This window comes from Lepidochelys olivacea, assembly GCF_965140295.1.
Source record: "Lepidochelys olivacea isolate rLepOli2 genome assembly, chromosome: 2".
Lineage (NCBI taxonomy): Eukaryota > Metazoa > Chordata > Testudines > Cheloniidae > Lepidochelys > Lepidochelys olivacea.
This window is the reverse complement of record NC_140412.1, coordinates 176358895-176384794: the sequence shown is the minus strand read 5'-3', so window position 1 is coordinate 176384794 and position 25900 is coordinate 176358895. Positions and strand designations below refer to the sequence as shown.

Sequence of the window (25900 nt, the reverse complement as noted above, 5' to 3'; positions counted from 1 at the left end):
ATCTTTTGTAAGGAATTTGTGTGAATTATTACAAATTATTTTATGAATCTTGGAATGCATTAGTATAGATCTGTTTTACTTTTATGGAAGGCGAAAAAGAACAGAGCAAGGCATCAGTTGTTCTTACTCAGTAACCTAAAACTTCAAGATCTAAGCGCTGAGTCTGCCAGCATTTATGCACATGCTTAATTTTACTACTTTGTGTAGCCCTATTGAGTTCACTGTAATTTTATATTTCTTTTTTTAAAAAAAATAGCAAGTTAAGTGACTTAGGGAGTCAGTGAACTGAGGGGTGAGTTCTCTGATGCTATAAAATGGCATAGCTCCATTGACTTCAGTGCAGCTGGGCCAACTTACACTACCAGAAAATTTGGCCCTGTGTCTGAAAACAATGATTTCCTGGTTGTGTGAGCAATTAACTTGAGAACTGAAGAGAAGGAGCCTCAACTGAAGCTTGGAATTTGTGAAGTCCACTCCAGAGCCATCCATGGTCAAAGGGGTGGGATTAGCCTCTTCTCTCTTGCTAATGGTCTTAATTCTGTCGGGGAAGAAAACTGATTGGGACCTGGAGGGAACATTTAAAGACCATTGGTTTGTGTGTTCTACGTTCTTAAATAAATCCCCAAAGTTCTGAGGCTGTTGGAGATTTTGGAGCATGATTTTAATCTGATTTACACTAGTTATACAGCTCTGCAGCTCCACTGACTTTAATGGATTTACACCAGGGGTAGAGCAGAATCTGCCCCAAATGTACTGGGTAATTTTTTTCTTGCTGTTTTATATGTTCTTTTTTAAAATCATTTATTATTTATATTACACTCAGGATTGGGGCCCCATTCACAGTACAACAACACACAAAGACACAATCCCTGTCCCAAAGACTTGGAAACTATTATCTCTAATCTCTTTTCTTCTGCTGTCCCCTACCCATTTATAAATCTTCCCCCCACTTTTCTTAGTCCCTTAATATCCTTTGTCATCTTCCTCTTCTGCCATTCTCCCCTTTGCCATTTCATCCTGCCTCATTCTTCTCTCCCATAAGTGTTATTACCATCCACAAATTCAGCAGTTCCAGTTTGCTATGTTATCTACCTGCAAGATGCTGTCTTTCAGAGATTGAAGCATCATATTGTTGGTTCAGTGTTGCCATAATATAGTCTTATAGTCTGAAGCGAACCATGCAGAAGACTAATATTTTGGAGAGCAGTGTACTCTGCGTCAACAAACAGAGCCCTGAAGAGAGAGGCAGCAAGCACAATTCATGTCTACTGTAAGAACATAAGAATGGCCATAGTGGTGCAATGACCAGGCCATGGGTGGTAAGGCCTAGTGTTCCAAGCATGAGTCATGCCTTGTGGTTGGAGCCAAAGGTCAAAAACAAAGACAGTGTTGGGTACCAAGCTGAAGGTCAGACCTGGAGGCAGCGTCAGAGGTCAGGCAGAGGAAAAAGGCCCTGGAGTAGGGCAGGAAAGCAGGATCTGGGACAGGAGGACAGGAACCAGGAGCAGGTGGAGGCAGGAACTGGGAGTAGGCAGTAGTAGGAGGGGTCTGTAGTAGCAGCCACCCAGGGATTCCTCTAGTTCAGTGATTTTTTTCGACCTGTGATTCGCGGACCCCTGGGGTTCCACAGATTATGTCTAAAATTTCCAGAGGGTCCGCACCTCTATTCGAAATGTTTGAGGTCTTCAAATGAAAGATATATAGCACTCCTCAGCCAGTTGGGGAGCAGGGTGTTTCCACCAATTGGGAGTTTTGGGGGCAGGGCCCTCTGAGAGCTAACCGTTTGCTGGACCCTTCCCTGGTTACTCAGGTGAGCTGCTGGATGGCAGTTGAGGCCTGAGCACTGCCTAGGGACCAATAGGCCCGGATTCAAGGCCCAGGATCCCTCACAATTGGATCAGACCAGTGGTCGATCTAGCCCAGTGGTGGGCACCTGCGGCCCGTCAGGGTAATTCACTGGCAGGCTGCCAGATCGTTTGTTTACATTTGCACGGCCGACTGCAGCTCCTAGTGGCCACAGCTTGCTGTTCCCAGCCAATGGGAGCTGCGGGAAGCGGCATCCAGCACATCCCTGCGGATTACCCTGACAGATGTAGCCCTCTCTTCCGACAGTGGCCAGTGCCAGATGCTTCAGAGAGAATGCACAGAACAGGACAATTTATCGAGTAATAAATCTTGTGTTGTCCAGTCCCAGCTTTTGGCAGTCAGAGGTTTAGTGAGACCCGGAGCATCCCTGGCCATCTTGGCTATTAGCCGATGATGGACCTATCCTCCATGAACTTTTTTAGAACCCAGTTATATTTTTGGTTTTTACAACATCCTGTGGCAGTGAGTTCAACCGGTTGACTGTGTGTTGTGTGAAGAAGTACTTTTGTGTTTATTTTTAACCTGCTGCCTATTAATTTGTTTTAGTGACCACTAATGCTTGTGTTACATGAAGGAGTAAATAACACTTCCTTGTTCACTTTCTCCACACCATTCATGATCTTATAGACCTCTGTTATAACCCCACTTAGTTGTTTCTCTTCTAAGATGAAAAGTCCCAGTCTTTTTAATCTCTCTTATGGAAGCTGTTCCATACCTCCAATAATTTTTGTAGCCTTCTCTGTATTTTTTTCCAATTCTAATACATCTTTTTTTTGAGATGGGGCAACTAGAACTGCGCTCAGTATTCAAGATGTGGGTGTACCAGGGATTTATATAGTGGCAATATCATATTTTCTGTCTTTTTACCTATCCCTTTCCTCATGGTTTCTAATATTCTGTTACCTTTTTTGATTGCCACTACACATTGAGCAGATGTTTTGAGAGAACTATCCACAATGATGCCAAGATCTCTTGGAACTAATTGAGACCTCATAATTTTGTATGTATAGTTGGGATTATGTTATCAAATGTGCATTTCTTTGCACCTATTAACACTGAATTTCATCTACCATTTTGTCACCCAGTTTTGTGAGATCTTTTTGAAACTCTTCTCAGTCAGCTTTGGACTTAACCATTTTGAGGAATTTTGTATAGTCTGCAAACTCTGCCACCTCACTGTTTACTCCTTTTCCCAGATCATTTATGAATTAGTTGATTGGCACTGGTCCCAGTAAAGATCATTCAGGGACCCTGCTATTTACCTCTCTCCAGTGTGAAAACTGACCATTTATTCCTACCCTTTGTTTTCTATCTTTTAACCAGTTACTGATCCATGAGAGGACATCGGTCTTATCCCATGACAACTTGCTTTGCTCAAGAGGTTTTGGTGAGGGACCTTGTCAAAGGCTTTCTGAAAATCCAAGTACACTATATCACTCTTGTCCACCTGTTTGTTGACCCCTCCTCAAAGAATTCTAATAGATTGGTGAGACATGATTTCCCTTTACAAAAGTCATATTGGACTCTTCCCCAACATATATGTGTGTGATAATACTGTTCTTTACTACAGTTGCAACCAGTTTGCCTAGTACTGAAGTTAGACTTACTGGCCTGTAATTGCCAGATCACCTCTGGACCATTTTTAAAAAATGGGTGTCACATTAGCTATCTGCCAGTCATCTACAGATGCTGATTTAACTAATATGTTACCTACCACATTTAGTAGTTCTGCAATTTCATATTTGAGTTCCTTCAGAACTCTTGGGTGAATACCATCTGGTCCTGGTGACTTATTACAGTTTAATTGCTCAATTTATTCCAAAACTTTCTCTACTGACATTTCAATCTGGGACAGTTCCTCAGATTTGTCACCTTAAAAGAATGGCACAAGTGTGGGAATCTCCCTCACATTCCCTGCAGTGAAGACTGATGCAAAGAATTTATTTCACTTCTCTGCAACAGCCTTGTCTTCCTTGAGTGCTCCTTTAGCATCTTGATCCTCCAGTGGCCCCACTGATTATTTGGCAGGCTTCCTGCTTCTGATGTACTTTAAAAAAATTGCTGTTATTTTTTGTGTCTTTTTCTAGTTGTTCTTCAAGTTCTTTTTTGGCCTGCCTGATTATGCTTTTACACTTGACTTGCCAGAGTTTATGCTCCTTTCTATTTTCTTCAATAGGATTTGACTTCCCATTTTTAAAGGCTGTCTTTTTGTCTCTAACCATCTGTTTTACTCTGTTGTTTAGCCATGCTGTCATTTTTTGGGGGATGTTCATTTAATTCGAGCCTCTGTTATGATGTATTCAAAAAGTTTTCATGCCGCTTGCAGGCATTTCGCTCTTGAGACTATTCCTTTTAATTTCCTTTTAACTAGCCTCTTTTTCTGTAGTTCCCCTTTTTGAAGTTAAATGTTACTGTGGTGGGTTTCTCTGGTATTTTCCCCCCTACAAGGATAAATTTAGTTACATTATGGTTGCTATTACCAAGCAGTTCAGCTATATTCACCTCTTAGGCCAGATCTTGTGCACACTTAAGACTAAATCAGGAATTGCCTCTCTCCTCGTGGATTTCAGGACTAGCTGCTCCAAGAAGCAGTCATTAATGGTGTCTAGAAATTTTATGTCTGCATCACATCCTGAGGTGACATGTTTCCAGTCCATTGGGAACACAGATGACCTAAATTATTCCTATGGAGTTGCCCCCTGCTTATCCCAGGGTTGAATTGTATCCAGGGTCCATAAATTCTACCCAGCTGTCATCCTAATTAGAGCCGGGCAACTATGTCAGGTATTTTTTCTGTTTGTGTTTGTTTCTAAGCTATCACTGCTATTTCCATCTGTTAATGTGGACAATGCACTGATGAAATCCTTGATACTTTCATTCCAAATGAATAATTGTCTAGCAATTATAGGTTTATAAATTAAACGTTGCTGGCTTTATTTCATGCTTTTATCCATCCATAGCAATACCCCAAGGCAGAGCTCTCAATCTTTCTCAAGGGTGGACCACATCTTAATGGAGAGAGTGTCTCATGCACACTTCCCCTTCCCTTCACAGTTGTCTAACATCCCTCTGGGAACTACAGCAATTGCTTGCCCTGGAAAGATAAATCCAGTGGAGAGCTCTTAGCTGTGTTCATTGAAAAATCTTTGTTCTTTCTGAAAAAAGTTAATCACACCATCCCATCCATTTTTCCTCACCACTTCATCTCCCAATCCCTTGCATTCTGTTTCTCAGAAATTGAAACAAGAAGGAGATCTAACACCATGTGACCAACCATATCTCCACAGACCTCAAACAAGGGCTTTGTAGACAACTTGCAGTTTACAGATCACAGCTTGGAAATCTGTGACCTAAGCTTCCAGTGGCATTCCTTGGTAAATGCACTTTGTAATTCGTAGGTTGGCTGTGGAGCCCTAACCCTCAACGGGACTGCTTCCAGTAGCCCATAAGATCCATTTATTGTGAGGGTAGGGAGTAGGGAAGGGGCTTAATTTTCTAATGAACTGATTAGTTGGCATTTGGATTTGTGGCATTACATAAACTGAACAACATGGGAGATGTGTAAATGGTTATCTCCATTTAAAATGCCATGTTTCGTACCTGCAAGATGAATGGACTGAGTTTAGAGGAGCAAAAAGCAGGTCAGGTAAAGGCATGAGTGCCATACCAATGGCATGAGTGCCATACCATGACTGGTACTTTAAATCAGATGGATCTGTTCGCAGTGGCTATGACTCCAGCATTTCTACATTGGTTTGGAACCTGTGGTAGATGTTTACTCTTCAGATTATGTTATGAGATGATTTCCAAAAGTGTTGAGAACCCATGAAAAGGAATGTTGAGATTCTTGTGTAATCATTTGACTCTAGTTGCGAAGGCTTTAAGAAAAACACCAATTTGCTAGACTTGTGAATTATGGCAAGAGTTGGCAACACTCGTTAGTGGGTATTTATATTTGTGGATTACATCACAATTGGTGTGTATAACACCAGATATTTGAGACATTGAAGACGTTGCATTCAAAGTGTTGAAAGAAAGACCGTTAAAGTTGTGATGTTGCATAGGACCCTATTTCCTTGTTGTGAAAAATGTCTCACCATTACTAGGCATTGCTACCTGTCAGAACTGATTTTTGTTATTGAATTGCCTGTATTCCTTTCATTGGAAATATGCCAAGGATACTCCCCCCCCACACACACCCAAAGAAGGAAAACTCACTCCTAGGCAGGGCCTTCAGGTCGTGCTTCCACTATTTTTGCTATGGTGCTGCTGCTGATTATCCAAATATGGGTAGGATCAGGTTCCCATTTTGAACAAATATTTTTGTTCAACCTTATGTTGGCACACCTGGTCCCATGGCAGGTAAATGCCCAAATGCCATAGTCACTTAACCTGAGAACTTGAACTGACATGTTAACCAAATACAAATCACATCAGATCAAACTATTTGCTTCTTTTTAATTGCTTGATGAATACAGTAGACTGAGCAGGGTGAATTAATTTAAATCAAATTAATTTAAATCACTGATGTTAATGATGAATTAAATCAGCAGGCAGGAAACTTTTATTTAAATTGTTGATTTTAATAGTGTTTTGCATTTGTACTTTTTAGTTTCCTAAAAAAAATTTGATTCTGATTGGTTGGTGACCGTTAAACATGTAGATTTGCAACTAAATTTAGTCTTTACCCCAAATTTGGTGCTTCTTTTTGCTAACCAGAAACATATGCTATATGTATGTGTATTTATTTAAGCAATTATATAGCTTAACTTACATTTATTCAGAATCTTCATTTTTATATTTTGATTATGTTAAAAATGGTGAGTGATGTATTCCTTATTTACTCGATGATTAAATTATTACTGGCAATTTGTATCAAGTTCTGTTTGGATGGACATTCAAATTCAGTTAAAAATGCACAAAAAACCAGCATTTTTTATTAAATAAAACTACCTTAAATCAGACTAGATGATCCAGTAGTCCCTTCTGGCTTTAAACCCTATGCATAAATGTGCTGGATAAATAAGGAAAAGTTGATCAAAATATATTTTACATTTAAAACTAACTGTTTTTATTAAACAAATGAAGTATTATCTGTAGTTTAGTGAAATTAAGTGATTGTTTCTGGTCGCTATGCCCTTCAAGATTTTAGAACTAACCAGTCTTATCCTCTCACCTCATTTTTATTCATAGACTGGAAGAGGAAGACAAGCTTCCCTGCTTTTTCCATTCCCAGTAGGTTTCTTAACTTTGAATGAATTAGTCGTTTAACTGAACTAATTGAATAAACTGAAACGTAGAAATAGTTGCTCTGCACCTGCTGTCAAAAGCTGGTTTAGCACTTTAGCCAACTCTGGTTCCAGATGCTTAGCCAGTGACTTCCACCAGTTCAGTGGTTTGACTTCCTTTTAAACATGGCAGAAAGCATGTACAGCTTAATATTCTTTTTTTACATTTAATGTAAATGATTTAACTAAGTTATAATAAATTTAGGCCTTACTTAGATTGTCAAATTTAATTTTAAATAGGCACATTGTGGTAACGTGGAGGGCACAATACTAATGACAGTTAATGCCATTCTCCCTGCAGGGGACAGATGATAGTCAGAATGCAGCTGGGCTTACTATTCAGTGTAAGGCTGGTAAAATCTGACCATTATAAAAGCTCTACCCTTGGATACCTTATAGAGGCGGGTAGAATAAATATCAGGCTCATAGTGCTGAAGTATCTAAACTCTCCCTGAACTGACTTTCACACATCAAAATGGCTTCTATGAAATCTATTTGACCTCTCTTCAGTGTTCATATGTTCACTTGCTTAATACACATGGGGCCCACGCAATCTGATTTACAGTGAACAGACACTCATAACCATGCATAATGGGATTCAAAAATAAACTCCTTGCAAGTTCAGAAGTGGGCCTGGCACACATACCTCTTAATGAACCATATTAGGTTGTCTGTCTTTTCTATCAAAATTAATTTACTTAAAATAGTTTGCATGCTCTGTTCTTTGTACTGGATGTATGTGATTGATGATACAATCTTTATTTTGTACTGTGAGATTATGAAGCCCATGGAGTTTTGATCCTATAACTGAAATTTTGGAATAAATATGTCAGAAACAATAGGAAAAAAGCTTCACTGGGGTAAAAGAAATCTTTTGGCTTTTGATGATTATTCATGAAGAAAGACATGGGGAAAGAGTACATCATCGGATGAAGTGTCAGGAATGATAAATAATGTTGGTAGGAAGAGGACAGAGAAGAGCTGTGATTATATAGCAGCGCACAATCATGTCAGCGTCCTCTCTCCTGGGCAAATGAGAGAGAGAGAGCACATAACGTGAATAGAACAAAGCCTCTTAGTTCATGGGACCATCAAAGAAATTCTCCTTCCTTTAGCCTAGGGATCAGGAACCTTTGGCACACGGCCCGTCAGGGTAAGCCCCCTGGCAGGCCAGGCTGGTTTGTTTACTTGCCGCGTCCGCAAGTTTGGCTGATCGCGGCTCCCTGTGGCTGCGGTTCGTTGTCCCAGGCCAAGGGGGGAACGGTGAACCGCGGCCAGTGGGAGCCGCGATCAGCCAAACCTGCGGACTTGGCAAGTAAATAAACCGGCCCAGCCCACCAGGGGGCTTACTCTGGCAGGATGTGTGCCAAAGGTTGCCGATCCCTGCTTTAGCCTTTGGTGGGTTGTCATAGTTTAACTAACCGATGTCTGGCACACTAGCCATTGTCGTTGGCTTGCTCTCTTCCTCTGTGAATGCGTGAGATAGAAAATCAGGCATTGAATCCATCTAGTTGTACTTGACCTTTCCTGAGCTTTGGTTTAATTATTATGGAAGATGGAAAGTAGCTCCTGAAGACTTAAATGCTTAGTGGTAAAAAGGAAAAAAAAAAGGGGGGGGGTCCATTTTTATTCTCAGGGTGGGAAAATGTAGGTGCAAAATCTGCCTCGGAAACATGTAGCCAAACATTCCAGTTTAAACCTTTTTAACAAAGGAACTGAATGTTGGAGTTGTTCAGATAAGAATGGGAAGAACTTGAATTTAAACTCTGATCTGAATGATGCAACCTTCAATATGTGAGTACCTCACACCTCAGAGTCATTCAGGAGGTGGAACAAGTCTCGGGCAAATACATTCAGTGCAGTTCCTGGAGGACAGCGAGCAAGGTTTGTATTCTCTGTACTTGAAAGTGACACTGGCCACACTGGACCATGTTTATTATTTTTCTTTTCATCACAATGGTGATGGCAGTGATGTAGACAATGCTGCCTCACTTCATTACCTGCAGGGAGGTAAAATGAGTTCAGCATCATACAAAGCAAGGAATCTTGTTCCTGAAAGGGATAATATTCATTTTAAAGAGACTGTGGGAGGGATTCGTGAATAGCCTAAATTTTCGTATGTTTTTACTTTTTCCCTTACATTGCTGTTGAATGATTCTCCCAGCTTTATCCTCCCTTTTTATGGTTTGTTTTATAAGGTGGGCCCTGAATTACTTGAATTACTGAATTACCCTGCCATAATTCTTCCATGCACATGTGAAAGGAAGTGGAATAATCATGGAGGTTACACTCAATATTATTGGGTAAAGCACCTGTTTACACATCAGCATTCCGCTTTTAGGTCTCTGCACCTTTGTTTTCAGTGGAGGCAACTAGGATCTCTGGTGCTGTCAGTGTGTAGCATGTTGCTCCTATAAAAGGAAGCCCTGTGCTTTTCTTATAGCTCTGCCATGTTGGGATGATGCAGCAGGTGACAGTTAAAAAGAGCATAGAGATGGCTGCTAGGGTGAGTCCAACACTCACCTGAACTCCCAAAGGCACTGTGAAAGATGAGTCCCCCCGTACCTTGACCTACTTACTCTGTGTGTGTGTGTACACATGTGTTTTGCTTAACCCCTAACGAGACTGTTAGTAAGCTCTGTCTAATGAATGAACCCAGTATACGGTGAACCTGCAAACCAACTACCTGTTTGCATTGGTCTAGCAGAGAAATTTCCACTTGTTCATCACAGTCTGTCCAGTGTTTCTCATTTCCTTCTCCCTCAGTACACCCAATGGCCACACACAATGGTTACCTTCCCTCTGGCAAGGATATTTGGCTGTGGCTCTGTTGAGAGACTATCTGTGCTGCTGTGTATTTTAGCCAGAACTAGACTCTGGAGTAACATGATGTGCTCCCTTCTTCTCCAGCAGTTGGGCCCCTGCTAGCCAACGAGACTGGGACCTAAATTGGATCCTCCAATGTGCACAGTGTTGTGTTGTCATTAGACCATCTCTGTGGATCTTGTTCAGCTTTACTACACAACAAAGTAAAACATCAGGCAAGAGGATGGTGCAATTATTTTGTTGTCCTTGAAACCCATTAATATCTTGTTTAATCTTCCACACTTTGGCCATGGAAGCCTGTGTATAAACACCATTTGATATGGTTTGTGCATTGAGAAACCACGGACAGGATTTACTTCATAAAATGGATTTTTCAAGTGCCTTTTTCAGCTCGCAAGGTTATAAGGTCTTTGTATGTATGGTCAGTCCTATCAACAAGGTCGGAAAAAAGAGATGCACTGATATCCACGCAAAGTGCTGCCAAGTTCAGTGGACCATAGCAAATTATATTTGATGAATAAGATGAAAACCAAGGTCCGGGCCATTTCTACTCACTAAGGATCCTATGGCACTTTCACAACTAGTTGGTTCAATGTCCTCATGTCCTGACTAGATTCTAAGTAGGCTGATTATATTCACATACCTAAAATTTCCCCTGTAGCTTCAGTGAGATACAGTATAATCATTCTGGTTTCAAACAGATCAAACGTTATTATTCTGTTCCTGTCCTAAAATGGTTTGTGGTATTGCTATGCCCTGGTAAACCGCTTTCATGTTGCTCCCAGAGTTGGCTGCCTTTGAGAACAGAATGAAGCAATTACTATAAATATGTGGTTTATAAAATGCTTTGAGACCTTTCAAAAAGTTGTTTGTAAATATAACTTTCCTGCCTGGATGAAACATGTGCAATACTAAGCCAATTTCACCAACATTAGAATGGAGAGAGACAGTTTTCTTTGTCAAATTCTAACTCACAAATATTATCCATGTTTTATTTTTCTGCTTTATGTTTTAACCAATGGTTCTGTTGATACTTACAGAATGTTCATACTTTCTGAAGCTTGGCCAAATTCAGATAATACCTGTTTGTTATCTCTGAGGTGCTGGGTTTCTATAAACATAGAAATTCAGTCACTATAGGACTATTGATTTAAAATTCAAGAATAGGTAACAAATAAATGGCCTTTCCCATTCACTGTTGAACATACACACTCCTTAATGCATTTCTCTGTCAACCCATTCATAATACCAACCTATTGGCTGAAAAGGCTTTTTGTGTCCTTGTGCCACTGTCCAGGGTTCTGAGACCGCAATTCACTTCTATCTGGAGGGTCTTTGCTTCAGTTGAAAGAAAGGCACTGCATTTAATTAGGTTGAAACTGAAAATTGACTAAGATCACATTGCAGCATGTGTCAGGTTCTACTTTTGACAGATATGAAGGCAACAGCCTGGCACGATGGGGTGCTGCTCATCCCTCTGAGAAATAGCAGAGGCAGTCACTGATCTCTCTCAAGTCTTCTGTCCGCTTGCGGGCTAATAGTGGATAGTCTTCCCTGTGGCAGACATGTTTGATGTAAACCAAAGCAGCAGTAAAAAAGCAATCTGAGCCTCTTCAGTACTCCTACTATCAGTGTCTGTTCGTTAGGTTTGGTGATCCCTGTGTGAGACAATTGTACTCTTGCTTAGTCATACATTTTGGAAAATGTGAATATCTTTTTTTGAAACAATGAAGAGAAGATTACATTCAATTAAAATTATATTGCTCTAGGATTGAAATGTATTCACAATTAGTGCATAATGGCAAAGAACTCAGTGATGCATCCTCTTTAAATGAAATTGCATTTAAAGACTGTTGTATCCTTTATATAGGAAAAGCTAATAGATTTAAATGTAATGTAATGCTTTCTGATGCTATCTAATGCTAATTCACATTAATTCCAAATACAAATATGATGATTAATGTCACTACTGTGAGCACCAAAGGAATTACTAAGTACTAGCTGCTTGTGGTAAAATTGTATTGTTGCCAAACATGGATTAATGATGTTAAGGTAGGGAATCTGCTTCGGTTGTGAATCTTGTGTGAATAATATCCCCATCTGTCTGAGAGAAGATCCAAAGAGAATGTCAAGAAACAGACAGGTCTGTAATATAAAGTGTAAAAAGACCTGAGTCATGTGATTGGCTAATGTTGGGGCTTGGCGGATTCAGCTGTATCTAAGGGACAGTGTCTCTTCAGAGAGCTATTATTCCTACTGGAATGAGAGAAAGAGACTAATCAGAACATAAGAGTGTCTGTGACCTGGAATAGAGCTGGTATTCAAGGTTTTTTAGTATCTTCAGCCACTTGTTAAAAAGTGAGTATAAAAAAACCCAGAGGTGTTTTAGTGTACCCGTACCATTGTGGTACATGACCAAAACACCTGCTGCAGTCACCAATCACTTGTTTGATGAGCTCAGTCGCTGGGAAGCTTGAAGTTTGGTCACCTTTGCCCTCATTTGTTAGAGCCACTAGCTAGGAAATAAGGATGAATTTTGCCAATTCAAACAAAGCTAAATGAAACCACACTTCCTAGCAGGTGGTTTCCCCCCATACTGACACTGAACAGTGCAGCCCTGATATCAGGAAATCCATTAATCTGGCCGGTGAGATTCAGCTTCTCTCCTGGCCTGTGGAAGAGCAATATTTTCTAGTCTACATACCTGATCCTTCCAGCTGTCTGCATGCAGAATTCCCACTGATTCCAACAATCCATTTTTAAGAAACAGCTTGTGCTTCGGAATGCTTTCAGCTCTTGTTTAGGGTTCTGAGTGAAGGGCGTTCTGGTCACTGATTTGATTTAAAGCTCAGATTCCTGCAGTACAGTGATTCCCAACCACTGGCATGTCTGCAGTATTGGTTCTTTAGCCTGTAGCGATTGGCTGTCACCACTTGGGCCACATTCTAGAGTGCAGGTACCAGATGCAGAAGAAATTTCTGCTGCCCTAACAGACAAAAGTGCAGCAAACCCATGAAAGTGACTTCTGTGAAAGGTCTCCTTATGGGACATGTATAACGGGGGCAGGAGGAGTTGATCCTTGGATCAAGTATGGAACCACTTGGTTGGTACACAGCATGTGGAAAAGCAGCACGCCTTCTCTGCTGTGCCTTCTGTCCCCACCTCCTCCACCTCCAGCAAACATGCACACTCAGCAGTAGCCAGTCATGGCCTGACTGCATGGGTGTCCTTGTCCTGAACATATGTTGGATTGAGGATTCCTTCCCTAAGCCACGCTGGGCATTGCTCAATTATTCAGGCCTTCAATGAGAAGATTCTGTTCTGGGCTTCTAATGTGCTTTTATTGCCCACTTCCCATTCAGCTGTGGAAGCTTTAATCTTCAGCAGAGCCTGCGGTGGCCATGAGAATGGGCTTTGGAACAGCCCAGATTCTATTGCAGTTTCGCGTTGTCCCAGCTGAATGGGAGGTGGTGGGCACTGACTGATGCAGTCACTACAAAATGCTAGGAACCGTTTCTGGAATTGTTAATGTGGCAGGTCACGTGGCTAAATTCCCACTTGTGCTCAGTATTCACCCTGCTAAGTCCTCATGATCGTATGTGTAGAGAAGAATTATACTGCTGCTCCCTGCACTTTGTCTGGCTAAAAAGAAGGAGCCAGATCCTCTGTTGATGACAATCAGTGTAGGTCCACTCATTTAGCAATCAGTCGAGGATGAGGATCTGGACTGGAACAGATTTCACAAACTAAATGTACCTTCAAATAAAAAAACAATCTCTTGCTTCCACCCACAAAAGATTTCTTTGTTCACCGGTTCCCTCAAAAAAAATTAATTGCATCTTTATTTGAAAGTGTTTTAATACCTCTGGAGAACTTCTTAGTAGTCCTCTTCTTTTTCCCTCCAGTCCCAGTAAACGCACTATGAGTGAACGTGTTGCATTATCCTTTGTGCCCAATGGAGCATTGTTCAGACTGACCTGGTATCTTTGAATTCACTGGTGAATCTGAAGATAATGATGTGTGGGGTGGAGGAGGATCCTGCTGTAGTATTTCTGTAAATCTTGCACATTGTAAGTAACGATCCACAGAATAGCTTCCGACATTTAACAAGCAGACTGCCTGCTCTCGGGTGGCATTAAAAAGAGTTAGTATTTTAGCAACTTCTTTTCTCCCTATTGTTCTTAATCGCGGAGTCATATGAAGAAAACTGCTTCGGTCTGTGATAGAAAGCACGTTTCCTTTCTTAGAGGAAACCTAAATGAGTTCAGTGATTTTAGGAAAGCAGAGCTTGCAGTTCATGTCATTACCCCCTGTTAAAGAAACCAGTCAGTAGCAATGTGTCAGAGAAGCAGATATATGTCGTCTCCTCATCTATGATTTTTCAGTTTCTCTAAATACCACAGTGTTGAGAAATGGTTCATGCAATCTGGCTAATATACAGGCCATTAATTCTTTGGAATTGACCTATACTCACCAATTAAGCCTGCATCATTCATTAAAAAAATGAACACACTTCTATATTTATTTACATTTCATGATAGTGTGGCCAAATTGATAAAGGACATAGAATAAACTATTTTACAGCCAAAATGGAGAGAAATCTTGTATCATAAAAGTTAAAACACCAGCAGGGCGTAAGCAAGATTGGTTTTAAATCACAGGTCTCATTGTCTGTCTCGCCATTGGCGAGTGGGCGAGTAGCTTTTTCAAGACCTAAACGAAACACAAGTTCTTTGGGACAAAGACTTTGTCAGTGCCTAGCGCAATGGAGCACCAGTCTTGTTTTTGGTATCTCTTGGTACTGTGGTAATATCCATATTTAATAATAATAATAATAATTAATAATAATAATACAATCACAATGACTTTCCTTGACTGAATTCATCCTGAGGAGAGGGGTGCTGTTATCTACCAGTTGCTGAGGGCTGTTTTATTACTGGTTTATTTGTTGTTTGTAATACCATAGTGCCTAAGAGCCCTAATCAGGGACCAGGATTCCATTGTGCTAGGTGCTGTACAGACCCAGGACAAAGAGACAGTTCCTGCCCAAAAGAGCTTGTGTGGGCATTCCATACACCATTGTTCTTCCCCTTTTCCCCTGTTGCAGTGTAGCCGAGCGGTAGTCATGACATGCAGCAGGGAGACATTGAATGGTTAAAAGGGAGTAGTTGTCAAGTTGTCCCCCCCCGCCCTTTAAATTTCAGAGAAGCTTCATGACCAGCAGGGAATAACCTACTTCTCCAGCTCCCTTGAACCACATGGCTACCTAGCTGGCAAGTTTTGTGCCATCCGTGTGACATGATTAGAGTCTGGAGCACATGACTTAAAAGGAGAGGCTGAGGAAACTGGGATTGTTTTGTCTGCAGAAGAGAAGAATGAGGGGGGATTTGATAGCTGCTTTCAACCACCGAAAGGGGGTTCCAAAGAGGATGCATCTAGACTGTTCTCAGTGGTAGCTGATGACAGAACAAGGAGTAATAGTCTCAAGTTTCAGTGGGGGAGGTTTAGGTTGGACATTAGGAAAAACGTTTTGACTAGGAGGGTGGTGAAGCACTGGAATGGGTTACCTCAGGAGGAGGTTGTGGAATCTCCTTCCTTAGAGATTTTTAAGGTCAGGCTTGACAAAGCCCTGGCTGGGATGATTTAGTTGGGGATTGGCCCTGTTTTGAGCACGGAGTTGGACTAGATGACCTCCTGAGGTCCCTTCTAATCCTGATGTTCTATGATTCTATGACCATTTTATTTGTTTAATGAAATAATTTGCATAGTTGCATATAACCATAAACATAAGCTTACAGTCAACAGGCCCTGTCCTGAGCAGTGGTGAGGATCGGGCAGGGCATAGAGCTGAACAGAATTTGACAGCTGTGGTTGGAGTTGGGTAGGTGTGCGGGTGTTCAAGGGTATCAGAGGCCATAATTGTATGGGGTAGAAAGCTGGAGGTAGCTGGGTGGAAGGCTGTTGGGATTTTTAGCGCTGAAGGGCACATGGGTGTTGGGGCTCCTGGAAATGATAATGGTTTCACAGAGTTCCTGGGAGTAAAGGGTGCTGGGTGGCAGGGGCCTTCTAAGTGGCAGGGGCTTGGTGTGCTCCAGGGGGCGAGGGGGCTGATGGGAGCAGGGCATTAGGGATGAGGCTGCGGGTTTGTGCTTGTGAAGCCTGGAGCAGGTGGCTGCAGGGGGAAGAGGCATGGGCATCTGAGGCCAGACTGAGGCCCCCCTCACCTTTTATTGCTGCCCCTGCCAGCTTCCCATCCCTGGCCCTGATCCACTGATCCTCAAGTGGCCAGAAAAGGAGAAACTGAAATTGAAGACCTGCTGCCTTCCCTGCTACTGAGCCAGGTGTGTGAGCGTTAGGCTGGGCTGCAGGAAGGCATGATGGGGCTGCAGTGTAGCTCGTGCTCACAAACTGATCACGAGTCACAGGGTTTTGGAGCCTGCAGGGAGAGCTTGGGCGATGATATAAGAAGCTTCTTTTTGCAATTTTTTTCAAGGCTGGGCAGGAGGGCAGAGCTGTGTGGGAGCCTCGGGGCTAAGGCCACCACACCTGCTTGGCCACTGAGCCCTGCCTGCCTCTATGCATTGGCCTTAGCACAGGGTAGGTTGGGGTAGTAGGAGGCAGAGGTAGGGGGAATTGGGGAAAACGTTGCTGCTGGGCCTGTGTTCGGGCCTGCTGCCTCCTGTTGTCCCAGAGCTGCTCCTATGCCTGGTACCAGCTGCAGCACTTCCCCCACGCTGCTGGCAGTGGGGGAAGCCCCTGGGCAACAGGCAGGAAGAAAAATTCAAATACAAAATAATTTATTTTGGCTATTTGATTTGGACAATTAATTATGAGGTTTATTTTATTTAAATAATGTATTGTAATCGCTGGATAATTGATACGGTTATGTCAGTATTGAAATGATAGGAAGAAAGGAGAATGATTTAAAATTATTTTTATTTGCTTTGAATGTGAGTGAAGATGATTTTTTAAATAATAACACTTAAGCGTTATAAATATCATTGCAACACTGAGCTATCGAATGCTCTGCTAGGGCTGGGGGGTTTCCACAATGAGCAAGGTGGATGATACTACAGGATGGCTGGGATCAGGGAGGAAGGGTGAGGTGGAGAAGATGGTAAACTAGGAAGGGAGAGAGTCAAGATAGTCATAGGAAATGGATGGCCCTTCCCCTCTCTCAGGGATGAGAAGAGGGTCAGTGGAGTCTGACCTGGGAAGGGTTAGTTAGAGGATTTTTTGAATGCACCCCAAACTTAACTGACTCATTTTACACAAAGTGTATGTGTGTGTGGGCAGGTGGATCTTTAGTTCTCCTGCTGCAGGAATGGAGTGCAGCTGCATGTTGTTTTCAGTCTTCGCATCAGTCTGAGGAGGAAAATGGGGTCAGTTTCAGAAGGAAAGAGGCTTAATTTGTTCTTAAGTTGAAAGCTGTGGTCCTCCTTACAGGGCCCAAAGCTTGTCTCTGTTAATAGGTGACTGGCATGAACCCTACCACCTTATCAGTGATCATGTGAGACAAGGGTCTTTTCTTCCAGTCTTAATTGTTTAATCTATAGTAAATGGTCTTCTTGGGCAAAAATTCCTCTAAGAGGGATATACTAAGTGCACATGAAAGAGAATAATGTTGCTAGATTGCAGAGAGCAGTCTCCTTTCCTAGATACTTTACTATGCACCTTGAAACATTTTCAGATTTTATTTTTGTTGTTGAGAAATAAGAAAATATCCCAACCCTGTTTGTTGACTTTACTCCTTTCCTAGCTCTATTCCATCTGCATAGAGATTACGTAAAGATTATCACTTCACTTCTATAAACTAATGTCTAATTAAATGTATGGTCATATGAATGAGGTAGTCAATTTCAATTGAGGATGCTTTAGAATTGTTTCATAAGTGACCTGTGATGCTGACTGGCTCTTAACTTCCCTTTATCTTTGGGGCTTTTGTAAAGCCCTAAAACCCTGCATGGAGATAAGATCAGACAGACAGATCCCCGTCTCTGTCTGGAGCTCCACTGACCTCCATGGACATCTCCATGCAGAGTTCAGGGCCTAAAGGTGTATATTACAGTTCAAGATGTCTGAGTTCACAATAGTAGTATTTATTAAGATTGTGAAATCTTTGGGATCAGAGACCTTTTTCTTGTCTGACTACATCATATTTATTTGATGCCTGTATTTATAATAAATTATGATTGCCCTACATAAACAATAACACCAAGATGATGATGGTTTTTCTTTCTTTCCAGTGTACAGAGGCCAAAAAGCATTGCTGGTACTTTGAAGGGTTGTATCCTACATATTATATGTAAGTAGTCATCATTTTCTTCTATATGTGTTCAGTTGCTCAGATTTCACTCTCTTGATCTTGTGATAGCATCGTTTCACAGTAATCCTAGAGTCTTCCAGAGCGGAGAAGAAGGTTCTCAAGTAAAAAAGAAAGCGGGGGCAGGGGGAAATGATTAAAACAAAACAAATCTAAACTTCCACATCTTTTTTTATAGCAGACAGAAGCAAAAAAATAAAATAATAAAGCACAAGTACATTTTCCTTACTTTTCAGACCACCTTTAAGCTGAGAGAAGAATAAAGGAGTTTATAAACAAGTCTGTCATCAGAATGTTACAAGGAAAGGTGGCCAGTGCTTTATGAGGCAATGATCATATCTTTTTTGTTTTGAACAAGGAGCAAGTAACTGGGCAGGATACCAAGCAGGCTTTGAAAATAAATTTGTCTCTGTGGTATTACTGTTTGTTTAGTCAAGGGAGCTGAGGTTATTTGTTACCCAGAGTGTAGCTGCGTTATTGGTGGATGGCATCCAAGTTTACATCAAGTTCAGTCGTAAACTAGTCCTGAGAAGTTCACTGTTTTCTAGATTGGAAAGTGCCTGTGAAGCTGGCCACCTGCATTACCAGCCAGTTTGTTTCAGGAGAGATTTGTTTTTAGGATTGAATGTTTCATGTCTTTTGTGACAGGGTCAGGCCAGATGGCTACAGGAGAGTAATAGAAGGCAGATATATTAGCCCCAGGTTAAGTAGGTCCCTTTTCCCTTGGTAAGGTAACAGGGAAGGTTCCAGAACAATCAGGAACCTTCTGGAAACAAGACAGACAGGCTGATTAGAACACCTGCAGCCAATAAAGAAGCTGCTAGGATCAATTAAGGCAGGCTAATCAGGGCACCTGGGTTTAAAAAGGAGCTCACTTCAGTTTGTGGTGCGTGTGTGAGGAGCTGGGAACAAGAGGCACTAGGAGCTGAGAGTGAGAACGCGTACTGTTGGAGGACTGAGGAGTACGAGCATTATCAGACACCAGGAGGAAGGTCCTGTGGTGAGAATAAAGAAGGTGTTGGGAGGAGGCCATGGGGAAGTAGCCCAGGAAGTTGTAGCTGTCGCACAGCTGTTCCAGGAGGCACTCTAGACAGCTCCATTCCACAGGGCCTTGGGCTGGAACCCGGAGTAGAGGGCGGGCCCGGGTTCCCCCCAAATCCTCCCAACTCCTGGTCAGACACAGGAGGAGTTGACTTGGACTGTGGGTTCACGAAAACGGCTAAACTGAGGGCTGCCGTGAAGCTCCAAGGCGAGCAAATCCGCCAATAAGCGCAAGACCCACCAAGGTAGAGGAGGAACTTTGTCACACTTTGTATAGGGTTTTTGCTATTCATGTACCAGGTGAAATTATCAGAGAGATGAATGGGTACTTGCATCCTGGATATGGTGTATATAGTAACATGGGGAGCAAAGATGTAAGTACCTAGATTATTATTGTTATTATTTGTGTTACAGTATTGAGTACAGATCCAGCTGAGACCAGGGCCCATTGTACTAGGCACTGCAGAGAAACATAGTAAGAGACGGTCCCAACCCTGGATGATGATGGTGATGACACCTAGCTCTTAGCTAGTGCTTTTCATCCAGAGATCTCGAAGCACTTTACACTATCATTATCCACATTTTACATATGGGGAAACTGAAAGAAGTGAAGTGACTTGTCCAAAGTCATACAGCAGCTCAGTGACAGAGCTGGGAACAGAATCTAGGGTCCTACTCATAGAATCACGCTGCATCTTCAGAACCTTCCTTTTCATAAGTCTAAAATTTTGAAGATTAAAGCTTCCACAGCTGAATGGGAAGTGGGCAATAAAAGCATATCAGAAGCCCAGAACAGAATCTTCTCATTGAAGGCCTGAATAACTGAGCAATGCCCAATGTGGCTTAGGGAAGGAATCCTCAGTCCAACATATGTTCAGGACAAGGACACCCATGCAGTCAGGCCATGACTGGCTACTGCTGAGTGTGCGTGTTTGCTGGAGACGGAGGAGGTGGGGACAGAAGGCACAGCAGAGAAGGTACAACAGGTACAAGCTGTGTACCAACCAGGTGGTTCCATACTTGATCCAAGGATCAACTCCTCCCTCCCCCGTTATACATGATCCCCTAAGGAGTCCTTTCACAGAAGTCACTTTCATGGGTTTGCTGCAGTTTTGACTGTTAGGGCAGCAGAAACGCATAATTTCTTCTGCATCAGGGACTGCATTCTAGAATGTGGCCCAAGTGGTGAGAGCCAATTGTTTCAGGCTAAAGAATCGATACTGGTAGACATACCAGTGGCTGAGAATCACTGTACTGCAGGAATCAACTTAGTTCCACCTGCTTCCACCCCACGGGTGGTTGGATTGCCTGTTTTGCCCCTGTCGGTCTGTGCCTTTAGGTAGGTGAACACAGGCTGCTCGCAGCAGTGGAGAAGAAGATGAGAGTGCGACAGCAAACTATGGCATCCCTGAACAGAAAGGGAGCTTAAACAAATGCTTATAGTTCAGGACCATTGAAGTCAATGGGATGTAGGCACATGCTTAAGCGCTTTCTTGAATTGCAGCCTATACTTGCAAAACTCAGTTCTTTGACTTAGCACCAAGTGGGTGGGAAGGATGGGTGGGTGCGGGGAACATTCCTAAAGATTTGGGGGAAGGAAGGAGATGATCAGCTGGATTCTATCATTTGGATTTTATACCTTTGTTGGGCACTTGCATACTATCATAATGAATGTGGGATAGATGGATAGGTAGAAGCAATAGGTGAAACGTTCCCTAAGCAAACTCATCCTTGCTTATTATGAGGGACTTGGGATAAAAACAGCCATTATGTTGCATAAGAACAAGCCTCCCTTCTATTCTCCACCCCCATTTCATCTGCCCGAAACAGAAGAAAAACACTACAGACAAGAGCAGCCAGGAAGGTAGGCAAGAAGCAAAGCTCTCTGAAGTGACACACATTATTTTACATGCATGTTAATCATCCGTGATCTAAAATACTAACTGGTATATGATGTTTGTTGGGATCTGACTGTCTTTTTAGGTGACAAAATGTTCAGAATTACTCATAAGCTGTTGGCCAGAATAGATGGGTTAATTTAAATAATTTAATTTTCTTTCCATCCTCATAATAACAGGAGTTTAGTTCCACCTACATTTAATTTTTTTGCAGCAATACAGGAAAGAATCTGAGATGTTATAAAAATTCCACTGTACCTTAACATTCAGAAGCACATTATTCACCATCACACCAGGGTTCCACGTATGTTTCTGCTCACGCACAATCATAGCAGACTGCCATTTTCCTTGTTAACATGAGGTTCTATTTGCTCTCATGTTTGGTGTTGGCTCAGTCTGCTTATACTCCAGGTAAATTCAATGTGAACTGGTGAAAGCCTCGGTTACATACACAGACCAAATAAGAGACTGACTATTTGCAATAACGAAACTGACAGATCTCCCAAGTACAAGGATGCTTCCTAATGATTTTTCTTGAGGCAACCAGCATACCATCATCTTTGTGTGCTAAAATTGATTATTCTGTGGGGAGAAAATGCATTTATTTTCTAATCCATCAGTGACATTAATTGGACTTGTAAGCAACTCACCACCCCCAACGCTGAAATGGAGACAGCTCATACATTATGCTGAGAATTGTAAGAGAGACTGTTCCATTTGTAGGTGGTGGTGGTTGGGTTTTTTTTAATTGTTAATAGACCTACTCAATTGTTGGGATTCTTCACATGTCCCTGTGGTGGGAGACTGGTGGGCACCGTGCCATTTAACCAGATGATGATGGATCATGTTGATCGTGGTAGTGCCCAAGGGCTAGCCAAGAGTGGGACCCTCACTGTGGAAAGCACTGTACAAACAAAGAGTAGCAGACAGTTCCTGCTCTGAAGAATTTATAATCTGACTAGACAAGATAGAGACAGCATAAGGCCAAGGGATAAAACACAGCAGCAGAACAAATAATATGGTGGCAGCAAGCATCATCTTAGTTCTTTTTTTTTGGGGCAGGAGGGTGGGGGGCATGATTCAAGTGGGAGGTTGTGGGGGTGGGGGGATTACCTAACTAAACGGAGAGGGAAAGGTGAAAGGAGAGGGAAGGTTGAAGGGAAGTGGGTGATGGGGACGGGGCAGGTTGAAAGGAAGTGGGTGATGGGGACAGAGCAGGTATGAAGTGAAGCTGAGATGAAGAAACGGAGAGTTGGAGCAAACAGCCAGTCAGCACAGGGCAGAGAGCATATAGTCAAAACTGCAGAAAATTATGTGATAGCATTGGGATCTGAAGGTCACTGTTTTGGCTGCTTCTGTAACTGTTCCTCCTGACTGGGATCCGTGGCTGACTCCTTGCTGCAGTTTTTCCCCAAGACCACTTGACTAGAGGAGTGGAAGCACCATATAAGTCCTAGTGCCCCCTGAAGGGGGTCTCCTCTACACAGTTTTAGGTCACAGGACTGTTGGGGAATGGGGATTGGCTACAGCTGGGCTCCATTTTACTCCCTCGCCCCCAGTGCAGCAGTCCTTAAGAAGAGAACTTGATAGGCAAGCTCAGGTTCATAATGAATTTAACTGCATTTTATTCCAAATGATCTAATAGGACTGGCTTTTCCCGCCGACATAATTACCACCTCTCGCAGAGGCAGGAGTTATTAAGCTGATGGGAAAGCTCTCTCCTGTCAGCATAGAGCGTCTCCACCACAAGTGCTGTAGTGTAGATGTAGCCTTAGGAACTGGAATGAAGTCATCATTTCATTTCAGATGAGCCAGCAAACACTTATGAGACAGGAACAACTTTCAGTCCCTAATGAGGAGTGCGGGATTGGAACTGGTGGCCCAAAGGTGAAATGTGCTGCACCCTAAGAGTACTGCACATCTGAAGGACATTGCCGTTGGAAAAAATGGCACGGGAAGAGATCTCACACAAGAGTCAGTAGTTGTTTGGCAAGATACATAAAAGACTTGTAGTATATATCCATTGTGTGCAGGAAGATTTGTAGATTACACTACAGAAAGGAAGATGCTCAGATTGCCCTGTCTGTACAGGTGTCATTTGCCATTGCCAGCTGGGATCATAAAGAGGTTTCCTTCCTTAGTGAGAAAGGCCTTCATATTGTTACAGCTTGCAGAACAGTTAATGGTAAAGTGTAGCTAACAATACAGCAAGCTTCAACCGCTGTAGGGGAATCTGGATTATGTTTTGATTATGGCTATTGAAAAGGAAAACAAGGATTTGGCTTGTGGGGAGCTTTCAATAGATTGAGACAGAGCAGCTGGTCGTTAAGCAGACATTATTTGCCATAACGGGAGACGCAAAGGAGCAAGTTAACAATGACCTGCAAAAGAAAAAAATTGGGTTTGTTCCCTATTTTGTTGCTTTATGATGTCTAGATATGGCCTCTTTGTTAAAATTGTTGAATTTGCTGCTGGTTTTTTACATTAGAAATTCATCTTTTGTCTATTGTTTCAAAGCTGTTGGTGGCTGGAGACCGGGCAGAATGATGACATGGAAGGATGAAAACCTGATTAATTGAGAGAGGAAGTGATTTTTATTCAGATTAAATGCTTTTAATCTATCTCAGATGCCTGAGAAACATTTTGAGGGTGTGGGAGCGAAAGTGTTGTTAAAGATTTCAATTCAGAGATGAGAAGAATCACAGCCAAACATCTCTGAGACCTCCAACAAGTTGTTCAGCCAAATCAGGGAAAAGCAGATATATTTTTATTGTGTAATAAGCAAGAAATAAAAATACTTCTTACCCGCACCCTGAAAAGAAATTCCCAGTTAAAGAAACCCCAAAGCAACAACTCTTTTCTTTTAAAAACTCCAATAAAAACTTGAAAAACAAAAAACAATTTTCAGGGCTTCTTTGTGCACCATGAAGAGGATGGCTGTCCTACTGCTGACCTAAAAAATAAAAAAACACTCAGTATTTTAGCCCTCCATTCAAACCATTAGCCTCGCTGCTGCTTATCTTCCTGAGTCATATGCCAGGAAGGCCAATCTATTATTTTGCTCTCACTTGAGTAAGGGTCTTATGTGGCTCACTGGTAATCAAAAATGCATTGACCTTTGAATTCCAATTCTGCCCCTTTGGAGATATGCATAAGTGTCCCTGACTCTGTTTAAGAGCTAGATTGTGACTGTGTCCATAGGAATGCACAGAAAAGTGGGGATGGTGGGGGGGAGGGGAGACTGTACAAGGAACCTTAGCCCAGCCTTAACCCAGACATACCTACAGCATAGACAGAGAGATGAGTTATTCTGAACATTTCTCTTATCTGAACAGAAAGTGAGATCTGGACACAGAACACTTTTGTAATATGCCAGTTAATATTATAGATCACAAAAGACGGACTCACATGTCAAATGTTCTGTGTCAAATGGTGCTTGTATCTGTCCTGTTTTTTCTCCTGTTTCTGATAAATGAAGTGGGGGTGGAGGGTAGGCAGAAGGGTGTTTGCTTTTTACCTACTTAGAACAGTATGATGGTGATGTTCCCAGGTCTGTCTTTCATTACAAGCAAGAGTATGTTGTAGGTAGGTCAGACATATCATATCTTTTCCCTCTTACAATCACTGCCATTATATCAGAGCACCTAGTAAAATGATCTAATCCCAGTGACTGAATTCAGCAGATCCTTTCTGAGCATCTCATGTCTTCTCCAGAGTTGATAGTATGTTCTGTAGAGCAGCGCAATCTTTTTGTGTAGGAAGTGGCATAGGGTGTGATCCTACACTTGTTGAAGTAAATGAAGGGACTGCCACTGATGTCAGTAGCCACTGGATCAGGCCCATGGTTGGGGAAAAGTTTGGATGGGAGGGAGGAAAGAAGCAAAGAGTAGTGGGACATCAAATCTATCCTCTATCCTTCTATCCCGCAGTGGGATCCAGTAGTGCATATTTCTGTGCCTTTCCAGAATCCCAGTGAGGTAAAAATTACTGCTTTCTTTCAATTTTCTTTTTACCAGTGGCTTGCTAAATTTCCCCAGAATTACACAGTAAAACACTGAAGGTAGCATATGAAACATTATCTAATCCTACACAGGTTATGAAGAAGTACTACAAAGACTGGCCTTGATCCTACAATCAGATCTGTTTGTGCTGACCTCTGCTCCCATGTGTAGTCAATGAACTCAGTGGGCCTCTGCCCAGGTGCAGGAGTTGTCTAGCCCATCCAAGTGCAGGGTTGGGACCACAGTTTGCTTGATACAAGCCATTAATTTGCCCCTTATTGTAATCAATAAATTGCTTATGTAAAAAAGGCAAATCAGGAGGCAAAAGTTGCAAAATCTTCAGTGATTTAAGGTACGTTCAGTTTTCTAACTTTGGTGATATCCAAATTTGCTTAATCAGACACTGTTTCAGATCAGCCTGTTGGGTTACAGCTTTTTGAGCTTGAACCAATCAGAAGCTACAAAGGGTGGTAGCGTGACAGGTGCGTATAAACTTGATGGCTAATAACGTGTTTAGTAGCCAATCTGTTCCTGTGTGAAAGACCCACTCAAAAGAACAGAAAATTACTTACATAGTGAAATCAAAACTGACTATTGATGAAGTGGTGTCCAATCTGCAAAGAAAATAAACAAGAATAGAAAAAATATTTTTTCTTG

The 25900-nt window shown here is 42.1% G+C and overlaps 1 protein-coding gene across 1 annotated transcript in view; it reads left to right on the top strand.

Annotated features, from left to right (window-relative positions):
- VOPP1 (VOPP1 WW domain binding protein) overlaps positions 1 to 25900 on the top strand; it is an 86983-nt gene that overhangs the window by 37851 nt on the left and 23232 nt on the right. Inside the window, exon 2 of the mRNA XM_084620304.1 lies at positions 18227 to 18285. Coding sequence (XP_084476430.1) covers positions 18227 to 18285 — 59 coding nt within the window. The remainder of the gene's footprint in view (positions 1 to 18226; positions 18286 to 25900) is intronic.